At 41.5% G+C, this 18709-nt stretch overlaps 1 protein-coding gene across 2 annotated transcripts in view; it reads right to left on the minus strand.

Annotated features, from left to right (window-relative positions):
* LOC146563394 (NACHT, LRR and PYD domains-containing protein 3-like) overlaps window positions 1-18709 on the minus strand; it is a 73891-nt gene that overhangs the window by 35955 nt on the left and 19227 nt on the right. The window contains exons 2-9 of one of the 2 annotated variants that reach the window (XM_085290467.1): window positions 16280-16417; window positions 14624-14850; window positions 12974-13015; window positions 9078-9353; window positions 6204-8001; window positions 4100-4273; window positions 3720-3887; window positions 3406-3579 (exon numbers count right to left, since the gene is read on the minus strand). In XM_085290467.1, coding sequence (XP_085146593.1) covers window positions 3406-3579; window positions 3720-3887; window positions 4100-4273; window positions 6204-8001; window positions 9078-9353; window positions 12974-13015; window positions 14624-14850; window positions 16280-16368 — 2948 coding nt within the window. In that variant the 5' untranslated portion in view covers window positions 16369-16417. Of the gene's footprint in view, window positions 1-3405; window positions 3580-3719; window positions 3888-4099; window positions 4274-6203; window positions 8002-9077; window positions 9354-12973; window positions 13016-14623; window positions 14851-16279; window positions 16709-18709 lie in introns of those variants that run through there. The other variant, XM_085290466.1, reaches the window with a different exon arrangement.

The following is an 18709-nucleotide window of genomic DNA, read 5'->3' on the forward strand; positions in this document are numbered from 1 at the left end:
AGCTCTGCTATCTGTTTTTTCATCAGTTCAGTCTCTAGTTCAGTCTCCTGTGTTGCTGTCTGCTCAGTCTCTAATTCAGTCTCCTGCTCAGTCGCCCTTAGCTCAGTCTCCTGCTCTGTTGTCTGCAGTTCAGTTACCTGCTCAGGTTGCAGTTCAACCATTAGCTCTGCTTTCTCCTCAGTATGCAGTTCAACCTTCTCCCTAGTGTGCAGCTCAACCATTAGCACAGCCTGCAGTTCAATCAGTAGCTCAGCTATTTACTCAACCGTCAGTTCGGCCATCAGTTCAGCTACCCATACAGCCAGGGGTCCCCATACCTTCTGGCCCTGCATCTGCTGGAGGCTCAGGTTAGCCAAACCAGCACTCCGTGGCTCCCACACCGGCATCTGCCTCATCCACTGGGGCTTCTAGAGAGCCCAGCCAGCATTTCCTTGTGTCCGCTTGGGGTTCTGGAGGGTCCGAGGGGCCCATTCAGCCATCTGCCATCTGGATCATTTCAGCCATCTTTGGTCCCCACTGGAGGGTCCAGTGCATCCATCCAGCCTGCTCTCTAGTGTGTGCAATAGTCATCTGGTTTTGACAGCTCGTTCAAATCACAACCTCTGGGTGCATTTGGGTCCTTTCTTCACCTCCACATGGCTTGCCTCGTCAGCCGTGACAGTGTCAAGTCCGCGTCTTTGTAAATGTTGCATGTTTCATGTTTTATTTTGACAGTTCCAAGTCCTGTGTTCAGTGTTTTCAGTTTTGTATCAATGGCTGTATCCCAATTCAGGGTCTGCAGCCTTAAAGTACGCAGCCTCAACGATCCTCAAGGGCCGCGTACTTAAAGACCGCTAAGGCCGGAAGTGCGAGGCTTGTGATATGGGACGGTCTAGCCTCCGTTGCGCTGCCCAGGTTGCCTAGCAACCATGATACTAACAGCTGGAAACGTTTCATACAGCTTTGTTTGACAGAAATGAAGGAGAAAATCTTTTGTTCATTTGTTTGTTTGTTTCTACATGAGCTTTGATCATTCTCTGTAAGATTAAGGTCAGCTATTGAACAGCGTATATTTTAAAGTAAAGGCTGTAAAACCAAGTTAGTACAAACGTCACTTATGTCACATAACTTTGCCGACATGTGGCCAACAGTCATGTTTTGATGTTCTTCGTTATTAAACATTTGCACATAAATAAGTGACATGATATTCAGTACTTACTTAAAGTTTACTCTTCGGGCACCCCTCATCCGCCGTTTTTTTTTCGGCAAAATTATCCACACCCACCTCTGCGCTATGCATTCTGGGATATGTTGGGCCACGAAGTCTACACCACCACGTCCTTAAAATTCAGGGAAATGAAGGACGCATTTGAGGGCCGCATTTCGAGCAGCCTTTGAATTGGGACAGCCTTCGTCGCGTCGCTGTGACGTAATCGGCCTTAAAATGCGGCCTTTAAGGCTGCAGACCCTGAATTGGGATACAGCCTGGGTCTCAGTATTTGCCATTGGTTCCAGCTGTGTTTCGCTCCTGTATCCCATTCCCTCATTATCCTCTGTGCATTTAAGCCCTATGGGCCCCTAGTCACATCTTTGCACATTGCTGTGCGTTTTTCCCAGGCTTCTGGTTTCTACTTTCCTACGTTCTTAACTTCCCAGTTTTTTTAGATTTGTTTTCTTATTCCCGGTTTTGTATTATTTAAATTTTGATAGAGCATTAAAGCTGCCTCCGTGAGTTCACTCCTGATCCAGCCTGCCACAGCGCTCTATATCACAACTAAGAGTCACCTCTGTTGCGGAGGATAAATTCTTCTGTGTTATCAGCCTCAGGAAGCAAAAGTTAAGGGCATCTCAGATTAAAGCCCAGATAAATGCCACACAGAGTTCCAGTAGCAGACATTTCTCTACATCCACTCTTCAGAGGAGACTGTGCTAATCAGGCCTTTATGGATCCTGCAGTGATATCCTATCCCATCCAGTTTGCGTTTAGTTGGACCATCATTTATTTTTCAACAGGACAATGACCCCAAACACACCTCCAGGCTGTGTAAAGGGCAATATGACCAAGAAGGAGAGCAATACCTATCCATCGAAATCTTGAGGGGGGGTGTCAACGTAATTGCACATGAGAATAAAGTGGCAGGAGTGAGCAGCAGTTCAAGTTCATGTGCAGTACAAGATTAAAAGTGGCAGTCAGTATAGTATTGCACAGAGTATGAGTTTTTGTGAATATTGATAAAAGTGAAGTGAACAGTGCAGATTGTAGAGTGTACTTGAGCAACTGTAAGACAGTATCTGTTTGCATCCTGTGAAGTGAGGTGTGTTTTCAGGTGTTGAGGTGTCGAATGGCTCGATGGTAAAAACAGTTTTTAAGTCTTGTAGTCCAAGCAGACAGGCGCCTGTAACATCTGCCAGATGGTAACATGGAAAACAGCTGGCGTGCTGGGTGGCTGTGGTCCTTGATGATGCTGTGTGCTTTACAGAGGCACCGCTGAAGATAAATGCCCTGAATGGCAGGAAGCCTCATGCCAGTGATGTTCTCTGCTGCCTTCACCACGTTCTGTAGTGATTTCTGGCTGCTGGCAGAGCAACTCCCATACCAAACTGCGATGCAGCTCGTCAGCAAGCTCTCAATTGCACACCTGTACTTCCTGAGGAGGCTGAGGAAGTTTGGCATGAATGCCAACATGATCTCAAACTTCTACAGGTGTTACAGTTGCTGGCGAGCTTTTCAGATTACAGTGTCTGTGTGAAGGTTCCAGGAGAGATCCTCAGTGATGTTGACTCCAAGGAATCTGAAGTTGCTTACCCTTTCGACCTTGACAACGTTGATGTGGATGGGCCAGTGTTCCCCGACTGGTGATTTCCGGTAGTCCACTATCATTTCCCTTGTTTTGCTGACATTGAGAGACAGGTTATTATCCAGACACCACTTGTACAGTGCCATCACCTACTCTCAATAGTGCAGTCTCATCATTGTTCATGATGAGGCCTATGATGGTTGTGTCATCCACAAACTTGATTATGGTGTTGGACCTATGTTTAGCGACACAGTCGTGTGTGAACAAGGAATATAGCAGGGGCTCAGCACACATCACTGTGATGTTCGTGTATTTAAGATGAGTGGAGAAGAATTGTGACTACCTCATGAAGCCAAGAGTGTGCAAAGCAGTAATTAAAGTAATTCAAGCTATAAAACATATTTTGAGTTATTTCACACTTTTTTTAAAAAAAACTATGTGATTCCCTATGTGTTCATTGAGATTAATCTACAATGTAAATAGTAATGAAAGTAAAGAAAAACCATTAAACGAGAATTTGTGTCCAAACCTTTGACTGGCAGTGTATATTTTGTATAAAGCTTTTCTGTTTACACAATAATATAATTAAGATTAAAATATATATCAGTGGAAAAGTTTTAATCCTGACCTGAGAGTTTCCAGTGTACAGTGAGGACTCTGCAGTGAAACAGACAGACACTTCACTCCTGAATCCTGCAGGCTATTGTTATTAAGGTCAAGTTCTTTCAGACTAGAGGACTGAGAGCTGAGAGCTGAGGACAGAGCTTCACAGCTTCTCTCTGAGAGGTTACAATGACTCAGCCTGGGGAAAAAATAAAAGCAAACAATAAAGAAATACTGGTGTTCAAATGCCTTACTAAGATGTAACAACACATGAATGACATCAGATTTTTTGGTTGTTATTTGTCAACTGATGTAAAATAAAATATCATTTGATCTGACCTCAGCATGTTCAGTGTACATTGTGGACTTTCCAGTCCAGAAGACAGAAGTTTCACTTCTGAATCCCAAATGTTGTTGCAGCTCAGGTCCAGCTCTCTCAGACGAGAGGAGCAGAGAACTGAGGACAGAGCTTCAAAACTTTTCACTGAGAGGTTACATTGACTCAGTCTGAAAAATAAGACAAACATTAAAACCAATGCTTGTGTAAAAGTGTGATCAGGAGTCATTAAGTTTGATAACATCCAATACAATTTTTTCAGGAACCCATAATTCCTTAGTAATATATAACAATACATGAATTAAATTCACTTGTTTTGGCTAAAATATTTAATTGGTTAGTTTTGTCAACTGATGAAAAATAAAATATCATTTGAACTGACCTCAGTGTGTTCAGTTTACATTGTGGATTCTTCAGTCCAGAAGATAGAAACTCCAGTTCTGAATTCTCCAGGCTGTTGTAGCTCAGGTCCAGCTCTATCATGCTAGAACACTGGGAGCCAAGAACTGACGACAGAGCTTTATAGACTCTCTCTGAGAGGTTACAGTGAGTCAGCCTGAAAACAACGAATAATAAGCAATATTTGTTATAAAAATTATATCAGTTCACATATTATAATCAGTCAAAGAAAAATGCCAGTGAGCAATAAAATTCATGGTTAATCAATAAGCTAAACATCTAAAACAAAAAACACTGTGTGTTCAGGATGGACAGGGAGTCCAGCAAGTGTAGATTCAGTCTAGATTGTAGAAAGTTATTCTTATTGTTACAGACTGACATGAATCTGTTTAACTTCCAATTAAGCGCAAAGAAGGAAGCATCAGTAGTAATAAGAAACCTTGATTTACATACTTGTTCAAGCTAAACATTTATTTTTTTTCCCTCTGTGCTTTAAGAAATGCAAAAATACAAAATACTCATTGTACATGTGGTCTGTATTGCTTGGAACTAAGGTGGAGTAAACAACATCATAGCTTTACATAATTTGCTTTATGGCTGGATTGATTTAAAACTCCAAAAGGTTGTGAGTCTACCAGACTTACAAGTATTGCTTAAGTGGGGGGGAAAAAAAGGCATGAACACTGCCAGGACTCAGAAAAGCTTCAGTCTATTTACACCTACAAGCCAGTGGACACTCAATGATGAGGATGTACACATCAAGGACACGGAGGAACACTGTATCATGGTCCTGAGTCCATGAACTCAGTGATTTTGGTTTTGTATATTATTATTATTATTATTATTATTATTATTATTATTATTATTATTATTATTATTATTATCATTATTATTATTATGGTTTCGTGAACTGGCATTCTGACTTTTGTTTTTTGCTCCCTCTGTTGGTCGCTGATGTTAGCGTTTCCCCTGTCTCATAAGATCCAGCTGTTACCCCCACCTGTGTGTAATTTCCCTGTGTTCCTCAGTGTGTACTTAGGTTGTGTGAACTCGTGTGCTGATTGCTGGTCTGTCTGTAAATCTACCGTGTGTTCTCCCTGACGTCATCCTTCATGTACCTTCGCTCTCCATCCTTCGTGTTCAGGTTTGCTTTTTAGTTGTTTAGTTTCTCCCAGTTCAGGTTACTTTTGGTTCCATTTTGCCATCTTCGCATTGTGTTTTGTTTTGCAATAAACCTCCCTGGCATATCAGCAAGTGCCTGCATTTGGGTCTTCATTTATTCCTCCACACGGCTCACTCGGTTAACCGTGACACACTGGTTTGAGCACGGAGTCAAGGAGGCCATTTGCATGAAAAGGGAAAGACCAAATCTGAATCGAGGAAGGGCCTAACAGTACATCTGTCACCATCTTACAATGCTGTGATTGCAGCAGTTCTCCATCTCTATATAAATGGAACCAATTGCCATAGATCAATGCTCATGACAACTTGCATATTAACAATCATGCAACTGACTTCACAGCCATTAAGTGTGCTAGTTTAAGTCACTATGGAAAGGTACTATTTATAAGGTTGGCGAAACCTGCAGTCAGCCAAGACTGAAGAAGTCACTTGGATGTCAAAACATTTCTCCCGCTGAAAATCCTACGTCCAGATGAACAGAATAAACTTTCTGAGGTTTCTTTACCTGAATGAATGAGCATGCCTCAAGATAGATAAACACTGACTGAGGAAGGATCTACTGTACAGACAAACAAACAAACAAACAAACAAACCCTTCAGCTCTGTGTTATTCACAACTTTTTGTTGGGAAGATGAAAAGATAGGTGAGTGAGAACTGACAGTGACAGAAAGTTTTTTTTGTTGTTTTTTTTTTGTTTGGGTTCTATTTTTTACAGTGAATTTGATAATAGTACATTATTAAGCCATGAAAAATGTTACAGTTGAAGAAGAAAATTCCCCTACTTAGAGATGCAAGTTCTTCCAATAATAGAACACAAAGTCATCATCAATTACTGACTTCTGATCAAAAACATCACTGACTATGCATTATGTCCAAATAAAGGTATGATCACATATTTACTCACAGAGCTTTGTTGGAGGCTTTGACCACTGGCAGCAGCCTCAGAAGAGCCTCCTCTGAAGCAGAGTATTTCTTCAGGTCAAACACATCCAGATCTTTTTCTGATGACAGTAAGATGAAGACCAGAGCTGACCACTGAGCAGGAGACAGTTTATCTCTGGAGAGACGTCCTGATCTCAGGGACTGTTGTATCTCCTCCACTAGAGAACCATCATTCAGTTCATTCAGACAGTGAAAAAGATTGATTATTTTCTCTGCAGGCAGACTCTCACTGAGCTTCTTCTTGATGTACTGGACGGTTCCCTGATTGGTCTGTGAGCTACTTCCTGTCTGTGTCAGCAGACCTCGTACGAGAGTCTGATTGGTCTGCAGTGAAAGACCCAGGAGGAAGCGGAGGAACAAGTCCAGGTGTCCATTTGGACTCTGTAAGGCCTTGTCCACAGCACTCTTTTGGAGAGTTTGAAGATTTGATTTGTTAAATAATTTAGACCACATAGAGGTTGTTTGTTGTTCTTCCATCAGATTGAGTCCAGAGTTGATGAAGGTCAGATGGACATGAAGAGCAGCCAGAAACTCCTGAACAGTCAGATGGATGAAGCAGAACACCTTGTCCTGGTACAGTCCTCTCTCCTCTTTAAAGATCTGTGTGAACACTCCTGAGTACACTGAGGCTGCTCTGATATCGATGCCACACTCTGTCAGGTCTGATTCATAGAAGATCAGGTTTCCTTTCTGCAGCTGATCAAAAGCCAATTTTCCCAGAGACTCAATCACCTTCCTGTTCTCTGGACTCCAGTGTGGATCTGTCTCATCTCCTCCATCATACTTGACCTTCTTCACTTTGGCCTGAACCACCAGGAAGTGGATGTATATCTCAGTCAGGGTCTTGGGCAGCTGTCCTCCCTCTCTGGTTTTCAGTACATTCTCCAGAACTGTAGCAGTGATCCAGCAGAAGACTGGGATGTGGCACATGATGTGGAGGGTTCGTGATGTCTTGATGTGGGAGATGATCCTGGTGGCCTGCTCCTCATCTCTGAATCTCTTCCTGAAGTACTCCTCCTTCTGTGGGTCAGTGAACCCTCTGACCTCTGTCACCATGTCAACATAGTCATGAGGGATCTGACTGGCTGCTGCAGGACGTGTGGTTATCCAGAGGTGAGCAGAGGGAAGCAGTTTCCCCCTGATGAGGTTTATCAGCAGCACATCCACTGAGGTGGACTCTCTAGGGTCAGTTAGGATTGTAGTCTTGTGGAAGTTCAGAGGAAGTCGACACTCATCCAGACCATCAAAGATGAACACAACCCGGAAGTCTTCAAGGCTGCAGATTCCTGCTTCTTCAATTTCAGTAAAGAAGTGATGAACAAGTCCCACCAAGCTGAACTTTTCCTCATTCAGCACATTCAGCTCTCTGAAAGTGAATGGAAATATCAACTGGATGTCCTGGTTGGCTTTGTCTTCAGCCCAGTCCAGGGTGTATTTCTGTGTTATGACTGTTTTCCCAATGCCAGCCACTCCCTTTGTCAGCACTGTTCTGATTTGGTCATCTCTTTCAGGTGAGGCTTTAAAGAGGTCTTCTTGTCTGATTGTTATTTCTGGTCTGTCTGGTTTCCTGGATGCTGTTTCAATCTGTCTGACCTCATGTTCATCATTGACCTCTGCAGTCCCTTCCTCTGTGATGTAGAGCTCTGTGTAGATCTGATTGAGAAGGTTTTTGCTTAATGTTACAGAGATCCCTTCGACCACACGCTCATACTTCTTCTTCAGATGAGACTTGAATTTAGACGGACATGGCTGCAGAGTCTCTGAATGAAAAAAAAAAGAAAGAACAGAAATTAAAATAAGAAGAAAAAAGTGGCAAAAATCAGGAAACATACTTTTCCTACAGATCTTTATCTGATGAAGTTGTTTATGTTATATTAAAACACAATTAAATGTACTTTTTTTCTAATATTCTTGTCAGTTTAAAAGAAAAATCCAGTCAAAAGTTCAAAACCTTGACTTAAGTGACACCATGTTAGCAGGCCAAAAATAACACTGCATTGACTAATGAAAAACTTAGAAATGTCATAGTTTAACATTGAATGTTTCTGGTTCACTTGATCCAGCCCCAACTGATGAAATTTGTCAAGTAAGCACTTACAGTGCAAATATTACATTTCTGAAATAAAAAGGAAGTTTTAAAATCAGCCTATAAATACTTAGAAATCACTGAAGTTAATTTAAATGTCTTTGGGTTACTGTGTAGATTCAGAACCACAAGTTTGTGTGTGTTATGTAAGTGAGATGTTCATATGACATGAAACTTTTACAGTATCATAAGACAAAAATAAATTTTGTTTGTATTGTTTTCATATAGGTACCCTAGGGGGTAGGGTACCACACCTGAGGAGCTAAGGCTAAGTTAGCTCCTCAGGGTATGTTAAGGATGTTTTTAGGTTCTAATATTATATGACATCATTCAAATAGAAATAAAGTACATAAACGTCCTAAGTATTTACAGGTATTTCGTCAGCTGGATGTAAACATTTTTTTCCAAAATAACTATGGATGACATGGTTAAATTACAAGCTAGTTATTTTACAGTAATAATAAGAATAAGAATAAGAATTTTAAAAATGCATGAATAATTCAATTATTATAACTGTAGAGATATCACACTGGAGAACATGAGTCCATAATGAATTACAATGTTAATAAACTGGCAAGTGTGTTAAGAACTTCATTGATAACAGTTTTATGAATAAAATTTAATACATGTATTTTCAAAAATATTGACATACATGTAACAGTTTGCTAATTAAATAAAATTGTTTAAACATGAAAATGAGTTAAAACAAAACAAAAAAAAACCCTTTGTTTTACAGATATGTGGTCTCACCTTTCTTTGTAGATGAGGAGTGATGCAGTTGAGAGGAGAGAACTGGATCTATAATCCGAAGATGGTTGATAGTTATCCTGCAGGCTTTGTTTCCTTTTTTTTTCACTGTGTCAATAAGGCAGCGAGCCTTATCTGCTCTGGTTTGGTTTTTTTCTAATATCGATTCTTTCTCCAGATCATCCAAAACACCATCACTTACAAGGGCTTCAAGGAGCTGTGTAAAGATTTCTATTGACACCCTCCTCACAAATCCTGTCCGTAACATGGCAAGCTCCTCTAATAGATGAAGAAATGAACATGAATGTGTCACTTAGTGTCACAGTCAGGCTGCGAAGCTGACTGTATAAATGTGAGGAGTGGACCCAAAATGCAGACACATAGAACAAAACGTGAATGTTAACAAGAAGTGAGCCATTTAATATGGCTGATGGAAAAATACTCAGGCAAACAAAGATGAGACTAAACAAACAACCTAAACTGGGGAAACTAAAAATAAACATGAAAAATCCTAAACATGAAAGTTGGCATTGATACAAAGTTACCTGGAACATTAAACGTGGAACATGGAAACCTAGGAGCATGGCATGGAAAAGAACAGACGACCTGACAAGGAATGACTGACAACACAGGACTAAATCACACAGGAGGATAATGAGGGAAGTGGGAACACATGGGGAAACAGCTGACACACATGCACATAACGACATCACAGGGGAAACGTAAAACTAAACACATTGAACACAGGAACACAGGACCTCTTCAAACTTAAACAGGAAACATAATGAAATGCAAACATGACAACATGAACTTGAGAATTAAAAAGACATGCATACATGAAACATATAAAGGACAAGGAAGACTTAACACAGGGGTTGAAAACACAAGGGGAAACTAATAAACAAATGAACTTAGAAAACCCAATGAACTTAAACATAAACCATAGATATCAAAATAAAGTAAAACTTAAAACGCTGGGTCAATAGACCCAGGAACGTGACACTTAGTAAACTTAACTCTGTTTGAAAGATGTGCAAATAGATTACAATTCAGTTTTTTATGTGAGTGAATTCTGATAAAATTATATTTATGAATATAAAGGTTCCACCCCTCCTGTGTGTAACTGATTAGTATGATTTCTGATTCCGATGCCAAGCAGGGCTTCCACATGGGCTTTCTTCCCTGAGCCAAAATGCTGAAGATGGGTTGTGAATTGAGGTTTGCAGCATGACAGTGACCCCCATAAATACCTCTGAGGCAGCAAAGTAGAAATAAATATTAGGCACATTAAGGTCATCAAGTACCCTAGCCAGTCTGCAAACCTCAGTCCTATATGTCTGTGAAGGTTCTCAGACGTCCAGGTTATCGTAGTCTAAACTTGGAAAGACTTCTTTAAGTTTTTTTTAAAGTTTTAAGAAACTTAAAGAAGCCCAGATGCTTTTCCTTGCAAGCTCCTCATACTCAGTCCTGTAGAAAGTCTGTGGATTCAGCTGAAACTTCAAGTTCCTAAGTGGCAGGCAAAGGTAACGAGGAGTGGGCCAAAATCTCTCCTGAGATGTGTGCAAACCTCCAAACAACTATGCTTGCCAAAAAAATAGGTTCTGCACCAAGTACTCCACTAAGTCATGTTTTGCAGGTACCCCAGGATTCTTAGCTGGTGGCACAGCAGACTCCAAGAAGGAAATAAACAGAAGTTCATCCAATTGATCATATGATCAACTAATCAATCACTCACTGGGTTATGTTTCTTTATCTTTCACTTTCTGCCTATTGCATACAACTGTGCAATGGAAACCTCTCAGACAGGCTGACCGAAGCTGACCCATAACATGACTCATCGACCCAGAGAAAGTAACCTACAGTCTACTGTAGGAGGCTTAAACCTACCAATTAGAAACAGCTACAGTGCTTTTAAAAATGTGCTAAATTGTATTAGCACTTAGCTGTATCTGACTAGACTCATTTAACCATCAGTTAGATGAACAGTTCACTACAGCCACAGTTTTGATTCAGATGCTTATTATGAGATTAGACCTTTTTTTTATTAACTTCCCTGACTTCAACTCCATCCATCCATCCATCCATCTTCTTCCGCTTTATCTGGGGCCGGGTCACAGGGGCAGCAGCCTAAGCAGAGAAGCCCAGACCTCCCTCTCCCCAGCCACCTCCTCTAGCTTATCCAGGGGAACACCAAGGCGTTCCCAGGCCAGCCGAGAGATATAATCTCTCCAGCGTGTCCTGGGTCTGCCCCGTGGCCTCCTCCCAGTGGGACATGCCTGGAACACCTCACCCAGGGGGCATCCTTGTCAGATGCCCGAACCACCTCAGCTGGCTCCTTTCGATGTGGAGGAGCAGTGGCTCTACTCTGAGCCCCTCCCGGATGGCCGAACTTCTCACCCTATCTCTAAGGGAGAGGCCAGCCACCCTTCGAAGGAAGCTCATTTCCGCCGCTTGCATCCGCAATCTCGTTCTTTCGATCACTACCCACAGCTCATGGCCATAGGTGAGGGTAGGGACGTAGATCGACCGGTAAATTGAGAGCTTCGCTTTTACACTCAGCTCCCTCTTCACCACGACGGACCGGTGCAGCGTCCGCATCACTGCAGCCGCCGCACCAATCCGTCTGTCGATCTCCGGCTCCCTTCTCCCATCACTCGTGAACAATGCCCCGAGATACTTGAACTCCTCCACTTGGGGCAGGAACTCATCCCCGACCTGGAGTGGGCACTCGACCCTTTTCCGGCTGAGAACCATGGCCTCAGATTTGGAGGTGCTTATCCTCATTCCCGCTGCTTCACACTCGGCTGCGAACCGTTCCAGTGCGAGCTGGAGGCCATCACCCGATGAAGCCAACAGAACCACATCATCCGCAAAAAGCAGAGATGAGATCCTGAGACCATCCAAGTGAAAGCCTTCTGCCACTTGGCTGCGCCTAGAAATCCTGTCCATAAAAAATATGAACAGAATCGGTGACAAAGGGCAGCCCTGGCGGAGCCCATCACCCACCAGGAACGAGTCCGACTTATTGCCGGCAATGCGAACCAAGCTCTTGCAATGGTTGTATAGGGATCGAATGGCCCGTAGCAATGGGCCAGACACCCCATACTCCCGCAGCACCTCCCACAGGACACCCTGAGGGACACGGTCGAATGCCTTCTCCAAGTCCACAAAACACATGTAGACTGGTTGGGCAAACTCCCATGCACCCTCAAGTATCCTTGAGAGGACAAAGAGCTGGTCCAGTGTTCCGCGACCAGGACGAAAACCGCATTGTTCCTCCTGTATCTGAGGTTCGACTAGCGGACGAACTCTCCTTCAAATCCATTTTATTTATTTAGTGCCAAATCACAACAACATTTGCCCCAAGTCACTTTATATTGCAAGGTAAAGACTACAATAATACAAGACTCCCGTATCCTCCGTTTCAGAGACTCCTCAGTTAGACTATTACTGGCTTCCACTTCTATCAACACATCTCAAAATTCTTACCCACAAAAAGGAAGATCCATCTCAGACCTACTTGCTTGCCTTTCTGCTCTCCACCACATTTCTCACCTGGTCTGCCCCATATTCAGATTGGACCTTTCTCTGCTCATCAGGGCTAATTCTTCTGTCCAACGGGGACCGTAAACCTGTTCTAAGCATCAGTGTCAGCACTTAGTTCCTCAGGTCTGGTATAAATATGACAAAGTAACTTTTTTTTCACTTTATTGGATCTTGAATGAATAATTTCATGAATTTTTGATCTGAAATTTTAATCCACATCCAAATGCCCATATCAGCTTGTATCCCATGGGATTAAAGACTTTGACCTCTTTTCCTGCCTGATTCCCAGTGATGTCAGTGATGATGTGTAATAGTGTAGGTTTAGCTTTTCCATAGCTGATGTTGACTCTTACCTTCTGGTGATAATGGTGACGCTCCCTGGGTTGAGGAATGTCCTGTTGAAGGAACAAGCACATTTTGAATAATAAAACTGGCTTTGTCTTCTTTTTCCTTTGACTGACCTTCTTTCATCTTTAAAATTGATGTAGTCAGTTCTATCACATGGTCATTAGTATATGTCTGCACCATCAGATCTACAGTTTCCACTATGTCAAGCAAAAGTTAGTCCCGCACTGATAGGGGCAGGTGAGGAAGACACTCGTCTCAGCACGTTGGCCTCATTGGACTCAAACTGACACAACCGGTTTAGCTGCTCTGTTATATTATCAGCAGATCACGAATGATAAAACTGGTATTTTGAGAGTAAAAAGTTGTGAGGCTTCAAAACAACATGAAAATATCTGCCTGCAAACATGATTTGAAGTAGGGGTGGAGCTGAACCCGAATACGGTATTCAGAGAGGCACAAATAACGTGTTTTTTACGAATATTTATTTCGAACAAATACTTTAAAAAATATTTGTATTTGGGAACAAGGAAAAACTTTATATCAAAAAGCTGAGTTTCCTTATGAGACCGCAGTGCATGCCCAGATGAGTGAGTGATATGTGAAAGAGGTGACTGACACGGGCTGCCTCACACAGCAACAGAGAAGGCTTGGCTGAGCGAAAAAAGACTGAACTGAATCAGTTTTTCTTTTTTTTTAATAGATTTTTTTACACCTTAACTGGGTTCTGGAGGCAGATTATAACTTTTGCAAACATCGGGAGATTATTCCATTACGCTGCATTATTGACGTCTGCAGTGCTCTCATGTTCACTCTGTTTACGTAGCTCTGTTAGCTCGGTAATTTAGACAACAGGCTGTTGACAGAGTAACCTTAACGTTCGGTTAAAAAGGTTAAAACAATGCTTGTGTAGTTGTGTTGAATTGTATGCACTTGTGTGAGTTATATGGTACGTTTAAGATGTAGACTATAGGCCAGTTAACCTTAGCATAGCTTCCCGTCACTCATTAACTTAGGTGAAACGCAGAGATATCAAACATCTGCATAATCACATGAGCTTAAAGCATCCTCTCCTGGTACTGAGAGGACCCCCCCCCCCCCCCCCCCCAAACTCCAACCCCTCTACCAGCACCAATTCATCATCACAGCCATGTTCTGCCCCTGCAAGTCAGTTTCGTTGTCTGATCAGCGTCCTCCAAGAGGACGGGTGGTGGGGGGGTTCATAATGTTCCAATGGTATTTTATTAGTTGTTGGTTTAACCATGGATGAGGCAATGGCTGTTATGCTATTTTCTTTTCAATGACGTTACATTTATGGGAAAACATCAACTAATACTGCATATTCATAATTATTATATTGGATATAATTAAAGAATACTTACTCTGTAACGTTAATTAGAAGTGTAACACAAAAATTTTATGCCTATTTTGAATTTTACTCGAATACAAATACAAATATAAATACCTTTCCCCCCTCAACAAATACAAATACAGATACAAATATCAGCTGCTTTGCACATCTCTAATTTTAAGTCACAAATCTAGACTAAAATCAAACTAATACAGAGTAAATTTTTAATACATTTCACGAGATACAATTGCCAGTTCTGTGTCTTCATACTGCACCAAGGGTTTCATGTCTTTTTCCTCTGACTGACCTTTCAACTTCTTCAAAATTGATGTCGCCACTTCCATCACATGGTCATTAGTATATGTCTGCGCCATCAGATCTCTAGTTTCCAGTTTGTCTGCATTCTCTAGTTGGCACTTATTGATGGTTACAGGTACATCCTGTAGGTAGGAGTGGAAACGTTCCAGTTCCTCCACTTCCAAATTCTCCAGCATTTCAAGGGGCTGCTCATGAACAGACTCCTCCATCTCTGAACTATAAAATATGAGAGTCAAAATACTGAAAAATGGAAAATAGGACAGAGCAGCTGTAAGACTTGTTAAGACCTAAAGAAATGATCTGTGATCTGTTACATCAACTGTATGTTATACTTATAGATCTTGTTCTATGAACTAATCATTATAGAAACACTGAATTATTTTGTATGATGAAGATTTTTTTTTAGAACAAATTGTTGCATTTTTCCTAATTTTTTTAACAATTCAGTTGTAATTTCAACTCAGCACTAAAATAATTAATTAAAATCATTCATTCCACTCTATTTTACGGATCCTTGCGACGGACATGGGAGAAAAAAATGAAGATGAACTTTTTCGAGATCTTCCAAAAGTAACTCAGGATCTCGCAAAACTTTTGTGAGATCTTGCAAAATAGGCCGCATCCTTCGGAGGCCGCCAGCATGAAGCTGACCAGGAGGTCGAGGCACGATGTGCTGGGAGTTGGGCAAGGAGGGACACATTTGTAACAGCCTTTGAATTGGGATAGCCTTCGCCGCCTTTGTTAGAGTTGATTATTTTAAGATTGTCATTTGTGCAAAGAGACATAACCATTGCTTTTATGTGTCCTAATATGGTTGTCATTGTGCAGAAAGAGCTAGATGATAAGAAGACTTGTTTTCAGCTTCAGAACATTTCCATTGCAAGCATGAATTTTTGCAATTTCCGGTTTTTATAGTTCAGCGAGACTCTGACTTATATATATGTCTCGTGTGTGTTAAGTTCATTGAAATGTTGAATCCTGTGTGGGGGCGACTGGAAACGTTGATAAGAAGTCATGCTTTGTATGGTATGGCGGGGATAACACCCACACATTCACACACACACACACACACACACACACACACACACACACACAGACGCTGACGTTGCTCCCATACGCTTGTCTCCAATGTAACTGCTTTCACTCAATAAAAGGGCTGCAAAGGAAGCCAGGTTCAAGGTTGGCTAAGTTCAAGTGAAGGGTGAACAGCTCTTGGCCTTTGCCAGCTTCCCTTGCAAGTGAAAGAGTGCTGTCTCGTCTTGTTTTGTGTGCCATTGGTTGTCTCTATTCCAACAGTCTGGCTCGTCACCTCTCCCAGAATTCAAAGCGCGGCCCAGCAAATTCCAGTTTCCAACAATGGCGGCGGCTACTTAGTTTTAATACTCTTTCTGGGTCACAAAATAAACGTTTACAATATTTTCAGGCGAGAATGTAGCTGTGTAAACTTCAAATATAGCAAAAGTTTTGCGAGATCTCATAAAACTTCATCTTCTTTTTTTTTTTTCCCATGTCCCTTGCGGGGCTCTGTACTATTTGAAATATGTTGACTCTGGGGTTTTTTGTTTTTTGTGGAGGGGGTTTCTGGCTATAAAATCAACGCAACAATTTTCAGGAAAGTAAGGACACACAGCTGGGTTCATCTCACCTCTGAGCTTTGGTCTGGTTCTCATGTTCCCCACTTAGAGTGGTTTTAGAGGGAGGGACTCCCTCCTCTCTGTCCTCACACTGATCCATGCTGCTGAATTTACATTCACATCAGCTCACACACACTTTCTACCTTCACCTGCAGAGGAACCACAAATCATTCATGTGCACATCAACTGAAATCCTCCTTTCCATCATGTGTGCTGTCCAAATGTCCCCAAGCTGCTTCTTTCCTGCTTCATCTTAGCGTCAGCTGAATGCAGTCAGACAGCAGTGTGAGGCAGAGGAAGCTGCCATCAGCTGCTCTACTTCTACTATCAGTCTACTAGATGGAGCTGGGAAGCACAAACAATGCATTCACTGACACACACTGACTCACTGTTAATAATAATAATAATAATAATGATAATAATAATGGATTGCATTTGTATAGCGCTTTTCGAGACCCTCAAAGCGCTTTACAATTCCACTATTCATTCACTCTCACATTCACACACTGGTAGAGCAGCTACAGTTGTAGCCACAGCTGCCCTGGGGCAGACTGACAGAAGCGAGGCTGCCATATCGCGCCATCGGCCCCTCTGGCCATCACCAGTAGGCGGTAGGTGAAGTGTCTTGCCCAAGGACACAATGACCAAGACAGACAAAGCTGGAGATCAAACCAGCAACCTTCCGGTTACAAGATGAACGTCCCAACCCATGGTCGCCCCAAATAATAATAAGAACCCTCCTCCATCCTCTAACGCTCTGTGTCTGTGAGTTCAGGATTAATGTGGCCAGCCAATCAGAGTTAAACATTTCATTCATTTTTAGACTCAAAGTTATCTTCTAGACCGATTGCTTTTCAATAAAATATCAGTTAGGGATTTAACTGCAGCGTAATCAGTCTGAAACTATTCAATTTAGTGTCATGAACAAAAAACAAATCCATCAAACCCTCAGAGTAGATATTTGCTTCAGAGCACAACAGATTTTAAAGACAAACTTTTAAAGGAGGAAACAAAGCAAACTTACAGTTTCTTCAAACACACACACCAACAACAAGTTCCACTCCACACCTGGACACTAAACACGGACACACAGGTGAGCTGCTTCCTGTAAGGAGGCGGGACTACACTTGAAGCGTGTAAGAGGGCCACACCTTCATGTGTTCACTCCAGAAATATGACGTCCAACTGCTCAGACTGAGTCAAAGTCAGAGTAAAGTTCACATAATGTGAAAAGTGAAGCTTCCTGCTTATATCCTTTGGCCATTTCTTACCTTATTTCCATTTAGTCTGAATTCCGGTGGACACAGAGTAGTTTTACTTTGAATTCATTAAATCGGCCATTCGACGTCTCATTAACCAACAGGTTCAGGAAGCAGACACATTTTGACTTCACAAATTGTGTCTGCTTCTCTGAGCTCTAAATAGCACAGACATGATCAACATTTCTTTTTTTCACCTTCCATTGCATGCAAATCTCTTATTATGTCTTGTTTTTAGTACCACTTCAAAATGCTTTCCACTTCCCCCATTGTCTATCTTATTTACACCCAATCAGTCTAATATTGTATGTAATTCTTTCCATCTCTGAGATTCCTTCCAAAATCCTAATCCAATCTTGTTGAGTGTGAGGGTCTGGTTGTAACCAGTTCTTTGTGATTGCTTTCTTTGTTGTGGCTAGAATTATTTCTACTAGATAGATGTCCTCCTTATTTACCAGTCCCTTTATGTTTCCAGGGTACATTACTTGACAGGTGTTTGGGAGTGCATAACCTGGAATATTATTTATGTTCATTTTAAGATCTTCCCGATACTTTTTTATTTTTATGCACTTCCAAAATACCTGTGAATGATCAGCTTCCATTTCTCCACACAATCTCCATCATTTCTGTGGAGTTAAGACCTGTTTGCTTTTAATTTTGGGTGTAAAGAAAAAACGGGTCAAATTTTTCTAGCAAAATTCCCTCCACAACGGCAAATTCGTTGAACTGTGTTGTATCTCACATATAATGAACCATTCCTTCTCTGTTATATTTGTTGTCAGTTCAGTTTCCCATTTCTTTTTAAGGTAAAAGGTTGTATCCTGTCTACCTTCTTCTAATAATCTGTAGAACGTGGATATTGCTTTGAACAGTTTTTGTTCATAGCAAGTGGTCAGTAGTCCGATTATACCCAATGGTTTTTCAAACCAGTCGGTCTTTATTTGTTTTGCACACTAGTCCCTTACTTGTAAGTATCTAAAAAAGTCTCTATTTTCCAATTTGTATTTATTTTTTAGTTGTTGGAAACTCATTAGTGTTCCATTTTTCATTAGTGTACAAACGGCTGTAATCCCTTTTAACTCCCATTGCTTAAACGTCTGATCAAATTTTTATCGTGTCTGAACCATCTCAGTAAAAAAAAATTTTCCTTTAACTGGCATTTATCTATTACTGTGTGCCATA

Source organism: Mchenga conophoros, linkage group LG11, assembly GCF_057382185.1.
Source record: "Mchenga conophoros isolate Kocher_MC1m ecotype Shallow Benthic linkage group LG11, M_conophoros_male_GT1.1, whole genome shotgun sequence".
Taxonomy (NCBI): Eukaryota; Metazoa; Chordata; class Actinopteri; order Cichliformes; family Cichlidae; genus Mchenga; species Mchenga conophoros.